This window comes from Mustelus asterias, chromosome 30 (assembly GCF_964213995.1).
Source record: "Mustelus asterias chromosome 30, sMusAst1.hap1.1, whole genome shotgun sequence".
Taxonomy (NCBI): Eukaryota; Metazoa; Chordata; class Chondrichthyes; order Carcharhiniformes; family Triakidae; genus Mustelus; species Mustelus asterias.
The window spans coordinates 18,104,863-18,120,806 of NC_135830.1; the positions used below are offsets into that span (position 1 = coordinate 18,104,863).

At 47.2% G+C, this 15,944-nt stretch overlaps 1 protein-coding gene across 1 annotated transcript in view; it reads left to right on the plus strand.

Annotated features, from left to right (window-relative positions):
• Positions 1-543: 543 nt before the first annotated feature.
• LOC144480928 (uncharacterized) overlaps positions 544-15,944 on the plus strand; it is a gene marked incomplete at its 5' end in the record, with an annotated part of 96,983 nt that continues 81,582 nt past the window's right edge. Inside the window, 3 exon segments of the mRNA XM_078200552.1 lie at positions 544-1,106; positions 8,931-9,029; positions 9,031-9,196. Of these exon segments, the coding sequence (XP_078056678.1) occupies positions 544-1,106; positions 8,931-9,029; positions 9,031-9,196 (828 nt within the window).

A 15,944-nucleotide genomic window follows, 5' to 3' on the forward strand; every position in this document is an offset into this window, starting at 1 on the left:
TCGAGTCTGCACCGACCACAATCCCACCCAGGCCCTACCCCCATATCCCTACATATTTTACTAATCCCTCTAACCTACGCATCCCAGGACACTAAGGGGCAATTTTAGCATGGCCAATCAACCTAACCCGCACATCTTTGGACTGTTCTGAATTTTCTGTTCTGAATTCTGTTCTGAATTTTTATCCTGTATTGACACCGATGTCTTTTTAACTCCTTTTACAGCAAGTTAAAATTTGGGGTTTTGCAGACAGAAATCATCACGTCAAGATGTGACCGATTCACTTGATTGATGGGAGCTGAATATCTTCAGTCTTTTGATCTGGAGGGAGAAGGTTTTGATTGTTCGGTCTGCGTCAAAAGATTTTAAACATCACTCTGACTGTTCAGGCATGGAAATGTGCACATGAGTGAGATTGTTCCAGAGCACTGACTCTGCCAAGAACTTGATACAGTGACACAGCCTGAAAATTCATCATACCACTCACAGCAGGGTGAGGAAGTACATGCGTTCTGTGTGTGTGGACGAGACTTGAACTGATTGTCAAACCTGGAGGATCTCGAGGTGAACAGAACCACGCAGGAATCGTGCAAATGTGAGGATTGTGGGAAGGGTTTCCGGTCGCCCTCCGAACTGAAAATCCATCAACGGGGTCACACCGGCGAGAGGCCTTTCACCTGCTCCGAGTGTGGGACAGGATTCCGTGATGCATCAACCCTGCGGCGGCACCAGCGAGTCCACACCACAGAGAGGCCGTTCACCTGCTCTGTGTGTGGGAAGGGATTCACTGATTCGACCCATCTGAAGACTCACCGGCGAGTCCACACCGGGGAGAGGCCGTTCCTCTGCTCCGTGTGCGGGAAGGGATTCAGTCAGTCGTCCAACCTGAAGGCGCACGAGCGGGTTCACACCGGGGAGAGGCCGTTCCTCTGCTCCGTGTGTGGGCAGGGATTCAGTCAGTCGTCCCACCTGCTGAGACACCAGCGAGTTCACACTGGGGAGAGGCCGGTCGCCTGCACTGTGTGTGGGAAGGGACTGAGCGATTCATCCACCCTGCAGAGACACCAGCGAGTTCACACTGGGGAGAGACCGTTCAGCTGCTCTCAGTGTGGGCAGAGATTCACTTTGTTCTGCAACTTACTGAGACACCAGCGACTTCACAACTGATTACAGCGGTTAGATTTTTATTCTTAACGTTTTCTCATGAAGCCCTTCTGTGATTATTGAATGCTTTCTAACATTGAGAACTTATTCCAGTCAACCCAAACAAATATCCCAAAGTTGAAGTGCATTCACCCATTAATCTGATCATGCTGATTGCTTCTTTTGCCCCTCTTCCTCCCTGGAATCTGCACCTTCCAACCGACTCTTAGTTCTGACGCAACATTTGACAGGGGCATTCAGGCTCATTGTCCAAAATTCAGCACCTCCACATCCCTGTGTCTTCTTTCTGAGGCTGATCTTTATTATCTGTATCATGTCTTCTGGCTGTTCCGCTGATAAGTGACTATCTTTACTGAAGTGGGTAAATATACCTCTTGAGGCTGGTATGAGTCAAAATACAGTCGGGCTTTATTCTCACAAGCTTGAGGGAGAACCTGACCCCTTGAAAGCGGAAGCCAAAGTTCTCTCTGAACACAAGAAGCGTGGACATTTATACATCAGGGTCCCCAATACAAGCCATGAAGCAAAGTCCAGTTAACAGTCCTTGATCGTAAATTATAGTTCCTTTAACAGCTTCTGATAGTCTCTGGTTTATGGTTAGAGACTATCTGGTATCCTTGGGTCATAAAGCACAATTCTCCTGGTAGTCGAAGTCAAGATGCAACCTCTGGTCCCCCTGCTCTTCCCGCAGCTTTTCCTTTGAAGTGACTGCGTGCGATTGCAGCTGTCCCAGTGGGAGTCCTCCTTCAAACGGCCATTCTCGCCCTCTACCATTTGGTAGCTGCTTCCTTTGTTTAAATCATAGACAAGCCTACGGGAAAGAAAGACTTACCACCCAATATTTACATTTAACTGTCTGTTTTATCAGAATGATATAAACAAGCGAGGGAACCATGAACCAATGGCTTATACTACTACCAGGAGCAATATAAACAAAGGGGAGACTAGCCATAAGGAAGGGTTATGTTTGTGATACATTCCAGGTACAAAGTTCAACCTTTTAGGTACAAAATACATTGAGTACAAAAAAACATTAACCCTTTCCCTTCTTCATTTATACATCTTAGTGAACACTGATGTGACATTTCTTCCCATGTTGTTAATGAACTAATCTATCCCCACTGCTTTTCTACCTCCAGTGTTGTTGTTCTTTCCTCTCTCTCCAGTGAAATCAATGTCAATCTTACTCTCATCTTCCAGCTCAATCATTTTCAGGTTTTTATTTTTGCCAATATTTTTCAGTATGCCCCTTCCATTTTTTTTCTTATTTAAGTCATTGGAGCTGACGGAGGCTGTTCGGCCCATTGAGTCTGTTCCAACATTCAGTGAGATCATGTCTGATCTGATCCTCAACTCCACTTTCCCACCTTATCCCCATAACCCTCGATTTCCTCACTGATTAAAAAGCTGTCGATCTCAGCCTTGAACATACTTAACAACCCAGCCCTCTGTGGTAAAGAACTCCAACGATTCACTATCCTTTAGTTCCATTAGTTTCTCTAGTGATTTTATTGTATTTATTTCCTACCCTAGGGCGGCACGGTGGCACAGTGGTCAGCACTGCTGCTTCACAGCTCCAGGGACCTGGGTTCGATTCCCGGCTCGGGTCGCTGTCTGTGTGGAGTTTGCACATTCTCCAGCTTCACAGCTCCAGGGACCTGGGTTCGATTCCCGGCTCGGGTTACTGTCTGTGTGGAGTTTGCACATTCTCCTTGTGCCTGCGTGGGTTTCCTCCGGGTGCTCCGGTTTCCTCCCACAGTCCAAAGATGTGCGGGTTAGGTTGATTGGCCATGCTAAAATTGCCCCTTAGTGTCCTGAGATGCGTAGGTGAGAGGGATTAGCGGGTAAATATGTAGGGATATGGGGGTAGGGCCTGGGTGGGATTGTGGTCGGTGCAGACTCGATGGGCCAAATGGCCTCTTTCTGCACTGCAGGGTTTCTATGATTCTACCCCTCCCTCCATCTTTGAAGAACATAAAAACATAAGAACTAGGAGCAGGAGTAGGCCATCTGGCCCCTCGAGCCTGCTCCGCCATTCAATAAGATCTTGGCTGATCTTTTTGTGGACTCAGCTCCACTTACCCGCCCGCTCACCATAACCCTTAATTCCTTTACTGTTCAAAAATTTATCTATCCTTGCCTTAAAAGCATTCAATGAGGCAGCCTTAACTGCTTCACTGGGCAGGGAATTCCACAGATTCACAACCCTTTGTGTGAAGAAGTTCCTCCTCAACTGAGTCCCAAATCTGCTCCCACTTATTTTGAGGCCGTGCCCCCTAGTTCTAGTTTCACCCGCCAGTGGAAACAACTTCCCTGCTTCTATCTTATCTATTCCCTTCATAATCTTATATGTTTCTGTAAGATCTCCCCTCATTCTTCTGGATTCCAATGAGTATAGTCCCAGTCTACTCAGTCTCTCCTCATAAACCAACCCTCTCAACTCTGGAATCAACCGAGTGAATCTCCTCTGCACCCCCCTCCAGTGCCAGTATATCCTTTCTCAAGTAAGGAGACCCTTGATTGGTCCCTTGATTATTTGGTATTTTTGGAAAGCTATTCATATCTGCCACCTAAAGACTGCTGGAAAGTATTTATATAACTTCTCTGCCATTTCCTGGTTAACAACCCTAACTGATAGCCAAGTTCCGCACACATGAGGACGGCCTAAACCGGGATGTTGGGTTTATGTCACATTATCAGTAACCCCCACAGCTTGCCCCCTGATCTTGCAGAATCTCACTGGCTGTTCTGTCTGGAGACAATACACATCTCTTTAACCTGTGCTTAATGCTCCCTCCACCCACATTGTCTGTATCTTTAAGACCTGGCTGGCTGTAGAGATTCGCATTCTAATCAGTATTCTGTAACTTGATGTTGTGTCGCTGTGCACTGTTTGAGAGCACATTTCCACTCCATCTGACGAAGGAGCAGCGCTCCGAAAGCTTATGGTATTTGCTACCAGATAAACCTGTTGGACTTTAACCTGGTGTTGAGAGACTTCTTACTGTGTTCACCCCAGTCCAAGGCCGGCACCTCCACATCATTTCCTGGTTCCCCGGATATTATTTCCCCAGTCTCATTCTCTGAGGGGCCAAGGTTCACTTTGGCCTCCCTCTTCCTGTTTATATAATTAAAGAAAATCTTACTGTCTGTTTTTAATTACTTGCTCGATTACCTTCATAGTTATGGCGTCATACAGTACAAGTCGGCCATTTTGGCCCATCGAGAATTCACCAACGAAACTCCTCGAAATCTGCACTAATCCCATTTTCCACCACTTGGCCCAGAGCCTTGAATGTTTTGACATTTCAAGTGCTCATCCATGTGCTTTTTAAAGGTTGTGAGGGTTCCTGCCCCTATTACATAGAAACATAGAAAGCTACAGCACAAAACAGGCCCTTCGGCCCCACAAGTTGTGCCGAAATATCCCGACCTTTTAGGCCTACCTATAACCCTCCATCCTATTAAGTCCCATGTACTCATCCAGGAGTCTCTTAAAAGACCCTATTGAGTTTGCCTCCACCACCACTGACGGCAGCCGATTCCACTCGCCCACCACCCTCTGTGTGAAAACCTTACCCCTAACATCTCCCCTGTACCTACCCCCCAGCACCTTAAACCTGTGTCCTCTCGTAGCAGACATTTCCACCCTGGGAAAAAGCCTCAGAGTCCACCCGATCTATGCCTCTCAACATCTTATATACCTCTATTCAGTCTCCTCTCATCCTACGTCTCTCCAAGGAGAAAAGACTGAGCTCCCTCAGCCTATCCTCATAAGGCGCGCCACTCAATCCAGGCAACATCCTTGTAAATCTCCTCTGCACCCTTTCAATCTTTTCCACATCCTTCCTGTAATGAGGTGAACAGAACTGAGCACAGTACTCCAAGTGGGGTCTGACGAGGGTCTTATATAGCTGCATCATTATCCCCAGACTCCTAAACTCAATCCCTCAATTGATAAAGGCCAGCACACCATACGCCTTCTTAACCACCTCTTCCACCTGCGGGGCCGATTTTTAGAGTCCTATGGACCCGGACCCCAAGGTCCTTCTAATCCTCTACCGTACTAAGAGTCTTTCCCTTTATATTGTACTCCTTCATCCCATTCGACCTGCCAAAATGGACCAGTGCGCATTTATCTGGGTTGAAATCCATCTGCCACTTCTCCGCCCAGTCTTGCATCCTACCTATGTCCCTCTGTAACTTCTGACATCCCTCCAGACTATCCACAACCCCACCAACCTTCGTGTCGTCGGCAAACTTACCAACCCACCCCTCCACTTCCTCATCCAGGTCATTTATGAAAATGACAAACAGCAAGGGTCCCAGAACAGATCCCTGGGGCACTCCACTGGTGACCGACCTCCAATTAGAAAAAGACCCATCTATACCCGCTCTCTGCCTCCTTTGGGCAAGCCAGTTCTGGATCCACCGGGCAGCAGCCCCTTGGATCCCATGCCCCCTCACTTTTTCTAGAAGCCTTGCATGGGGGACCTTATCGAACGCCATGCTAAAATCCATATAAACCACATCTACCGCCTTCCCTTCGTCAATGTGTGTAGTCACATTTTCGAAGAACTCCACCAGGCTCGTAAGGCACAATCTGCCTTTGACAAAGCCATGCTGAGTATTCTTGAGCATGCCCTCCCAGACAGTGAATTCCAGTCTCCCGCCACCCTCTGAGTGAAAACATTTTTCCTCCAATCCTCTCCAAACCTCCTGCCCCTTGCCTTAAAATGATGCCCCCTCGTTATTCACCATTCATGTCGGGGACCAGCTACTTCCTATCCACTCTGTCCAGACCCCTCAATCTTATACACCTCAATCATATCCCCCTTCAGTCTTCTCTGCTCTGAAGACGACAATCCAAGCCTTTCCAGCCTCTCTCCAGAACTCAAATGCTCCGTCCCAGGCAACGCCCTGGTGAATCTCCTCTGCACCCTCTCCAGTGCAATCACACCCTTCCCATAGTGAAGTGACCAGAACTGCACACAGTAATCCAGCTGTGGCCTAACCAGTGTTTTATACAGCTCCAACCTAACCTCCCTGCTCTTAGATTCTATAGTAAGAAGTTTAACAACACCAGGTTCAAGTCCAACAGGTTTATTTGGTAGCAAAAGCCACACAAGCTTTCGGAGCCCCAAGCCCCTTCTTCAGGTGAGTGGGAATTCTGTTCACAAACAGAGCTTATAAAGACACAGACTCAATTTACATGAATAATGGTTGGAATGCGAATACTTACAGCTAATCAAGTCTTTAAGAAACGAAACAATGTGAGATAACCGAGTGAATCCCTCACATTGTTTCGTTTCTTAAAGACTTGATTAGTTGTAAGTATTCGCATTCCAACCATTATTCATGTAAATTGAGTCTGTGTCTTTATAAGCTCTGTTTGTGAACAGAATTCCCACTCACCTGAAGAAGGGGCTAAGAGCTCCGAAAGCTTGTGTGGCTTTTGCTACCAAATAAACCTGTTGGACTTTAACCTGGTGTTGTTAAACTTCTTACTGTGTTTACCCCAGTCCAACGCCGGCATCTCCACACTTAGATTCTATGCCATGACTGATAAAGGCAAGTGACCCGTTTCCAGATTCCCCCCGCCGCGGGATTCTGCGACCTCGCTCTTCCGGAACCGTAACAGCCCGCCCGAGGTCAATGGACCCTTCTGTCGTCCGGCGCTTGCCTGCTCCGATTCCCATGGCGGGCGGTTCGGTACAATTCCAACCCTATTCATTTTGGTAGGACTAATTTAAATGTGGATTACAGGGTCAAAGGTAGAGTTCTGAAGACTGTGGAGGAACAGAGAGATCTTGGGGTCCATATCCACAGATCTCTAAAGGTTGCCACGCAAGTGGATGGAGCTGTGAAGAAGGCCTATAGTGTGTTAGCTTTTATTAACAGGGGGTTGGAGTTTAAGAGCCGTGGGGTTATGCTGCAACTGTACAGGACCTTGGTGAGACCACATTTGGAATATTGTGTGCAGTTCTGGTCACCTCACTATAAGAAGGATGTGGAAGCGCTGGAAAGAGTGCAGAGGAGATTTGCCAGGATGCTGCCTGGTTTGGAGGGTAGGTCTTATGAGGAAAGGTTGAGGGAGCTGGGGCTGTTCTCTCTGGAGCGGAGGAGGCTGAGGGGAGACTTAATAGAGGTTTATAAAATGATGAAGGGGATAGATCGAGTGAACGTTCAAAGACTATTTCCTCGGGTGGATGGAGCTATTACAAGGGGGCATAACTACAGGGTTCGTGGTGGGAAATATTGGAAGGATGTCCGAGGTAGGTTCTTTACGCAGAGAGTGGTTGGGGTGTGGAATGGACTGCCTGCAGTGATAGTGGAGTCAGACACTTTAGGAACATTTAAGCGGTTACTGGATAGGCACATGGAGCACACCAGGATGATAAGGGAGTGGGATAGCTTGATCTTGGTTTCAGATAAAGCTCGGCACAACATCGTGGGCCGAAGGGCCTGTTCTGTGCTGTACTGTTCTATGTTCTATTCCCCTGCCGCTCATTAAATACTCCCTTGTCATGTTTCCTCTTCCAAAATGCATCACTTCGCACTTTTTAAGGTTAAATTCCGTCTGCCACTGATCTGCCCGTCTGACCAACCCGTCTATACCTTCCTGCAGCCTAAAACGTTCTTCCTCACTACTGACCGGTAGCGTTTGTTAATTTAAACCCCCTTCTTACTCTCTCTCACTATTGTTTTTGCTCCTTTCTTCTAAGTGATACTAATCCCTGTTCCTTCTGAGGTTGAACCTTCCTGGTCAATTCAATTCTTCCCATTTATCACATTCCTCTGTTCTGTTTCTCTTCTTACATGGTACATTTTAGATACATTATTTCAGGGTCTGTAATGAAGTACATTCATTACTAAATTTAGTTGTGCAATATACTACTATAGCTATGTTATCTATTTCCACTGAGTCGTCACTGCCAAGGAGGCCTTTCAGCAATTCGAGTCCATGTCAACTCTCTGTAGAGGTCTCTGTGTCCAGGACCGGAAGCAGTGAGCATGGATCTGTCAATCAGCCTCAATCAGCACCTTCAGGAGAATTGGGAGGGTGAAGATTAGATACAGCAGAGTGAGAATGGAGGGAGAGTGTGTGGGATGGAGATTTACAGCTTTTAGGGAATGAGAGAGGAAAGAATGTTCCATAGAAACTAGAATTGTCTGTTCTGAATTTCTATCCTGTACTGACACTGGTGACTTTTGTAAAATCCTTTTACGGGATATCAGAAGGTGAGGATTTACAGATAGAAATCTCTAACCAAACGTCACATCAAGATCTGACAGTCACTCAATTCATCAGGACGTGAATATCATCAATCTTTAAATCCAGAAGGAGAAATGTTTCTCTGTTCTGTCTGCTTCAGAAGGTTTTAAACATCAGTGTGACTGGAAAAGAACCGAGACACAGACACACACCTGAGTGAGAGTGTTCCAGTGCAGTGAGTGTGGAAAGAGCTTTAACCAGTTACACAGCCTGAAAATACATGGCAGCATTCACAGCGGGGAGAGACTGTACCCGTGTTCTGTGTGAGATTTAACTGATTGTTTAACCTGGAGAGTCACAAGGACACCCGCACCATGGAGAAACCGTGGAAATGTGGGGACTGTGGGAAGGGATTCAGGGTCCCATGTCGGCTGGAAACTCATCGACGCAGTCACACCGGGGAGAGGCCGTTCACCTGCTCTGTGTGTGTGGGAAGGGACTCACTCGGTTATCCAACCTGCGGATGCACCAGCGAGTGCACACCGGGGAGAGACCGTTCACCTGCTCTGTGTGGGAAGGGATTCACTCAGTTATCCAACCTGCGGATGCACCAGCGAGTTCACACCGGGGAGAGACCGTTCACCTGCTCTGTGTGGGAAGGGATTCACTCAGTTATCCAACCTGCGGATGCACCAGCGAGTTCACACTGGGGAGAGACCATTCACCTGCTCTGTGTGTGGGAAGGGATTCACTCGGTTATCCAGCCTGCGGATGCACCAGCGAGTGCACACTGGGGAGAGGCCGTTCATCTGCTCTGTGTGTGTGGGAAGGGATTCACTCGGTTATCCAACCTGCGGATGCACCAGCGAGTTCACACTGGGAGGAAGCCATTCACCTGCTCTGAATGTGGGGAGGGATTCAGTGTTGTATCCACCCTGCAGAGACACCAGCAAGTTCACACTGGAGGAACACCGTTCAATTGCTCTGTGTGTGGGAAGGGATTCACTCGCTCTCCCCACCTACAGAGACGCCAGCGGGTTCACACTGGGGAGAGACCGTTCACCTGCTCCATGTGTGGGAAAAGATTCAATGATTCATCCAACCTGCGGAGACACCAGCGAGCTCACAAGTGATGACGGGGGTTGGATTCTGCTGTTATTGCTGCTGTTGATCACATCCAGGACTGAACCATGTCCAATCTGACAGTGGGTGAAGTGGGAGGGTTTCTTTCTGCTGGACTGGCCGCTCTCACAACTTTGCTTCCAGTGGGCTGATGCTCTTTGAGCCTGGGAGAGCACATTTCTACTGAAATGACCCACACAAACTGACGAAGGACATTTATTTTATCCTGGATAGTAAATAGTGTTTTTCCCACCACCACAGGCAGATCTAAAATAAATACATTTGTCTCTGTTCCATTGAATCTACAGCACAGGGCCAGGCCAGTCGGCTCAATTGGTCTGTGTCAGTATTTAGAAACCATAGAAACCCTACAGTACAGAAAGAGGCCCTTCGGCCCATCGAGTCTGCACCGACCACAATCCCACCCGGGCCCCACCCCCCTATCCCTACATATTTTACCCACTAATCCCTCTAATCTACGCATCCCAGGACACTAAGGGGCAATTTTAGCATAGCCAATCAACCTAACCCGCACATCTTTGGACTGTGGGAGGAAACCGGAGCACCCGGAGGAAACCCACGCAGACACGAGGAGAATGTGCAAACTCCACACAGACAGTGACCCGAGCCGGGAATTGAACCCAGGACCCTGGAGCTGTGAAGCAGCAGTGCTAACCACTGTGCTACCGTGCCGCCCCACATTTATGCTCCACATGAGCCTCCACCCACCCCTCTTCATCTCCCCCCCCCCCCATCAGAATATCCTTCTATTCCTTTCTCCCTCATGTATGTATCTAGCTTCCCCTTCAATGTATTCATGCTGATCACCTCAACCACTCGCTGTGGTCGTGAGTTCCACATTCTCACCACTCGCTGGGTAAAGAGGTTTCTCACTGAAATCCCTATTGGGTTATTGAACCCCTGAAAATGGATTGAAATTCGTGCAGCATTTGCGACAAAAGGGATGAAGTGTCAGCGCGGACCGAGAGAAAGGTGTGTGTCTTGATAGACACTACAGAGATTTGGGCAAACGGTGATCAAGGCTGGGATGTAAATGTGGAAGGATATCCGACATACCAGAATGGCAGGAAACTAGGAAAAGGTGGCGGGATCGCTCCCGTTAATTAAAGATGACATTAGTTCCGTACTGAGAGATCACCTTGGCCTGAAAGATCAGGATGTGGAATCAGTTTGGGCCGAGATAAGAAATAGTAAAGTTATGAGTTCTCTTGTGGGAGTAGTTAATGAGCCCCTCACTGTAGTTACACTGTAGGGAGAGTGCACAGCAAGCAATAAATGAGGCTTGTAATTAAGGCAGTGCAATAACCATGGGCAACTTTAATCTAATGGAGACTGGGAGAATCAGATTGGCAAAGGCAGCCTGGAACATGAGTTCAAAGTGTTTTGGGGACAATTTCTTAGAGCAGTTCATTCCAGATCCAACCAGGGATCTATCTTCGAACTCAATGTGCAGCAAGGCAGGGATTAATTAACAATAAACATGGGGCGATGGAGCGATCATAATATTGTGGGAAAGATCAAAGAACAGCACAGGAAACAGGCCCTTCGGCCCTCCAAGCCTGCGCCGCTCATTGGTCCAACTAGACCAATCGTTTGTATCCCTCCATTCCCAGGCTGCTCATGTGACTATCCAGGTAAGTCTTAAACGATGTCAGCGTGCCTGCCTCCACCACCCTACTTGGCAGCGCATTCCAGGCCCCCACCACTCTCTGTGTAAAATACGTCCCTCTGATATCTGAGTTATACCTCGCCCCTCTCACCTTGAGCTCGTGATCGTCACCTCCGACCTGGGAAAAAGCTTCCCACTGTTCACCCTATCTATCCCCTTCATAATCTTGTACACCTCTATTAGGTCTCCCCTCATTCTCCGTCTTTCCAGGGAGAACAAGCCCAGTTTACCCAATCTCTCATAAGAACATAAGAAATAGGAGCAGGAGTAGGCCATCTAGCCCCTCGAGCCTGCCCCGCCATTCAATAAGATCACGGCTGATCTGAAGTGGATCAGTTCCACTTACCCTCCTGATCCCCATAACCCCTAATTCCCTTACCGATCAGGAATTCATCTATCCATGATTTAAACATATTCAACGAGGTAGCCTCCACCACTTCAGTGGGCAGAGAATTCCAGAGATTCGCCACCCTCTGAGAGAAGAAGTTCCTCAACTCTGTCCTAAACTGACCCCCCTTTATTTTGAGGCTGTGCCCTCTAGTTCTAGCTTCCTTTCTAAGTGGAAAGAATCTCTCCACCTCTACCCTATCCAGCCCCTTCATTATCTTATAGGTCTCTATAAGATCCCCCCCTCAGCCTTCTAAATTCCAATGAGTACAAACCCAATCTGCTCAGTCTCTCCTCATAATCAACACCCCTCATCTCCGGTATCAACCTGGTGAACCTTCTCTGCACTCCCTCCAAGGCCAATATATCCTTCCGCAAATAAGGGGACCAATACTGCACACAGTATTCCAGCTGCGGCCTCACCAATGCCCTGTACAGATGCAGCAAGACATCTCTGCTTTTATATTCTATCCCCCTTGCCATATAGGCCAACATCCCATTTGCCTTCTTGATCACCTGTTGCACCTGCAGACTGGGTTTTTGCGTCTCTTGCACCCCCAGGTCCCTTTGCACAGCAGCATGTTGTAATTTTTTTCCATTTAGATAATAATCCAATTTGCTATTATTTCCTCCAAAGTGAATAGCCTCGCATTTGTCAACGTTATACTCCATCTGCCAGATCCTCGCCCACTCACTCAGCCTGTCCAAATCTCTCTGCAGACCTTCTACGCCCTCTACACGATTCCTCATAGCTAAGACCCTCCATACCAGGCAACATCCTGGTAAACCTTCTCTGCATTCTCTCTGAAGCCTCCACGTCCTTCTGGTAGTGCGGCGACCAGAACTGGACGCAGTATTCCAAATGTGGCCTACTCAGCGTTCTATACAGCTGCAACATCAGACTCCAGCTTTTATACTCTATACCCCGTACTATAAAATTACCATGTTTAGTAATTTTAATAGCTTTGGTTTAGTTATGTTCAGATATCACAGAATCAATTCACTCAATACTCTGTCTTCAGCTGCACTTCTGCTTGATCAGTGCCATGTCATATTGCGTGAGGCCAAAGCAAGGTTACGTTTGATGGTTTTACTACGGGACCAATGCTGAATGAGAATCTCTGTTACATTTGATGGCAGGATTAGAGGATACACGTAAAGCTTCTTGTAGTTTAATTGTGAATGTCAATGCTGGAGAAATACTGTGTCTTAAGTTGTATTCGCTTTTTAACTTAAAGAGAAATAGTCACTTTCCTTCAAAGTCCACAACAGATTAGTGTGGGTTTGATTATCAGTTTCTGTCATGGTGTTGTCGTGATGTATTTTCTGTGACTTTTATTTCTTCTGCACATGTACTGTGGGGCGACACGGTGGCACAGTGGTTAGCACTGCTGCTTCACAGCTCCAGGGACCTGGGTTCGATTCCCGGCTCGGGGTCACTGTCTGTGTGGAGTTTGCACATTCTCCCTCGTGTCTGCGTGGGTTTCCTCCGGGTGCTCCGGTTTCCTCCCACCGTCCAAAGATGTGCGGGTTAGGTTGATTGGCCATGCTAAAATTGCCCCTTCGAGTCCTGAGATGTCTAGGTTAGAGGGATTAGTGGGTGGGATATGGGGGTAGGGCCTGGGTGGGATTGTGGTCGGTGCAGACTCGATGGGCCGAAGGGCCTCTTTCTGCACTGTAGGGTATCTATCTATCTATCTATCCACTGCTGCCTCACAGCGCCAGAGACCTGGGTTCGATTCCCAGCTTGGGTCACTGTCTGTGCGGAGTTTGCACACTCTCCCCGTGTCTGCATGGGTTTCCTCCGGGCACTCCGGTTTCCTCCCACAGTCTGAAAGACATGTTTGTTAGCTGCATTGTCCATGCTAAATTCTCCCTCAGCGCACCCGAACAGTTGCCAGAGTGTGTGGCGACTGGGGGATTTGCACAGCAACTTCATTGCAGTGTTAATGTAAGCCTACTTGTGACGAATAAATAAAAGATGTATTAATAGAAAATGATATTTTGTAATGTGTATTCTGCTTCCTGAACTTTGCCACACCAATCATCTTTCTGTGTAGATTTTCTATGTTCTGTAATAATTGCTGTCTTAGTTTACGTTTGTGTATCTCTTGTACTTTTAGTTATTTGTCTTTAAGTAACTTGCTTCAGGTGTCAGCAGTCACTAAGAAATTACACAACGCACCTCAGATGTAGCAGTTAGGTCGATGAGCCTGATGAACATCAATCATTTGGAAGTGACAACACACATCCTCTTATTACAAGGAAGCAGATGCACAAATTACCTTGTGCTGCCTTGTTATCTCAGTGGAAAAGCTTTAAACTTATTACAGCAGCCGGGAAAAGCAATAAAGAAAAGGATGTTGCTGCAAGTGACTGAGATCCTGGATTAACTCAGTTAGGAGTTAATGGGAAGTGATGTCAGCAAGGTGACCGGGGCAGCACGGTGACACAGTGGTTAGCACTGCTGCCACACACTGCCAGGAACCCGGGTTCAATTCCAACCTCAGGTGAGTGTGTGTGTGTGGAGTTTGCACATTCTCCCCGTGTCTGCGTGGGTTTCCTCCGGGTGCTGCGGTTTCCTCCTATAGTCCAAAGATGTGCGGAATAGGTTGATTGGCCGTGCTAAATTGCCCCTTAGTGTCAAGGGGACTAGCAGGGTAAATGCCTGGGGTTACAAGGATTGGGTCTGGGTGGGATTGTGGTCAGTGAAGATTTGAGGCTAAATGGCCTCCTTCTGCACTGTAGGGATTCGATGATTTCTATGAGTTAATGGGAAGTGACATCAGCAAGATGGCCAATATCCTTCAGGGACCAATCAGACATTGATCATGCTCCCTTTATCCAATCAGGGACTGATCATGTGCTGCTGAGGCCAATCAGAACCACAGCAGACGAGCGACAAAGCTGAATGAGCGAATACCGCACAGAGATAGTTGTGAGCGAGGGTTAATGAGCGACAAGTTTCCGGAGCTTGGTGCGCAACACGACACAACATGAAGTAAGAAGATAGACTTTGGTCAACAGAACAGCAGACACCCACAGTCATCCAGTAGCCGAGAGTTGGTGATTCAGACTGAGTGGACTGATCCACTGTGTTTAAGTATTGTGATTTTGTACTTGTTAGAATTAATAAAAAAATAATAATTAATAAAACCCAGATCTTACAGTAGGATAGAATTTCACATTCTGTTTGAAGGGGAGAAATGTGGGTCTAAGACAAGTGTTTTAAATCGAAATAAAGGGTCTAAAAGCAGAGCTAGCTAAGCCATACAAAATAAGGGAAATTATATTTTTTCATCTTTGATTTGTTTTGAAATATTGTTTGTGCGTATTGTTATGATCCTGGTTGGGACTGTTAATATTTAAAGAGAAATTTGAACACCCAGTGGGTAACTGAAAGAATTATGCCACAACATTCTATGCATTTAAACAGAAACAAACTTTATTGGATCTCTAAAACGTAAGAAAATTAAAAACTAACACTGCAAACTTAACACTATAGTTTAAAAAGACATGTTATAAACTCAGATCTACTTTTTAAACTTCTACCCCAAAGATTTCCCTTAGATTTAATAATATCTTGAAGGTTCATTCACTTCTGTTCCTGTGAACATATGGAAGGTATGTCAAAGCTCCCCAGAATTCACTTTAATTCTCCTCAGTGTTCCAGCTTTCTCCAAGCTTTTATGAGGTCCTTCCATTAGCTTCCCACTAAACAATCCTTCAACTTTCCTCTACGATCTCAAAATTGTGGACTCCTTTACATTAGGAACAGCCCTGGTTCCTCTTGGCCCTCCAGGCTTCCAGTCCCACAGCTGGTTCACAGCTCCCGGTCCCACAGCTGGTTCACAGCTCCAGCTCCCACAGCTGGTTCACAGCTCCTGCTCCCACAGCTGGTTCACAGCTCCTGGTCCCACAGCGGGTTCTGAGGTCCCGCTCCCACAGCTGCTTCACAGCTCCTGGTCCCACAGCTGACAGCTTCCAGGCTAACTGCAGACTGCCTCATGGTAGGTTGGTGCAAAAGGTTGGATCTCATGGGATAAAGGGGGAGGTGGCTAGATGGGTGGAGAACTGGCTTGGTCACAGAAGACAGAGGGTGGTAGTGGAAGGGTCTTTTTCCGGCTGGATGCCTGTGACTAGTGGTGTTCCGCAGGGCTCTGTACTGGGACCTCTGCTGTTTGTGATTTATATAAACGATCTGGAAGAAGGTGTAACTGGGGTGATCAGTAAGTTTGCGGACGACACGAAAATGGCTGGATTTGCAGATAGTGAGGAACATTGTCAGAGGCTACAGAAGGATATAGATAGGCTGGAAATTTGGGCAAAGAAATGGCAGATGGAGTTCAGTCCAGATAAATGCGA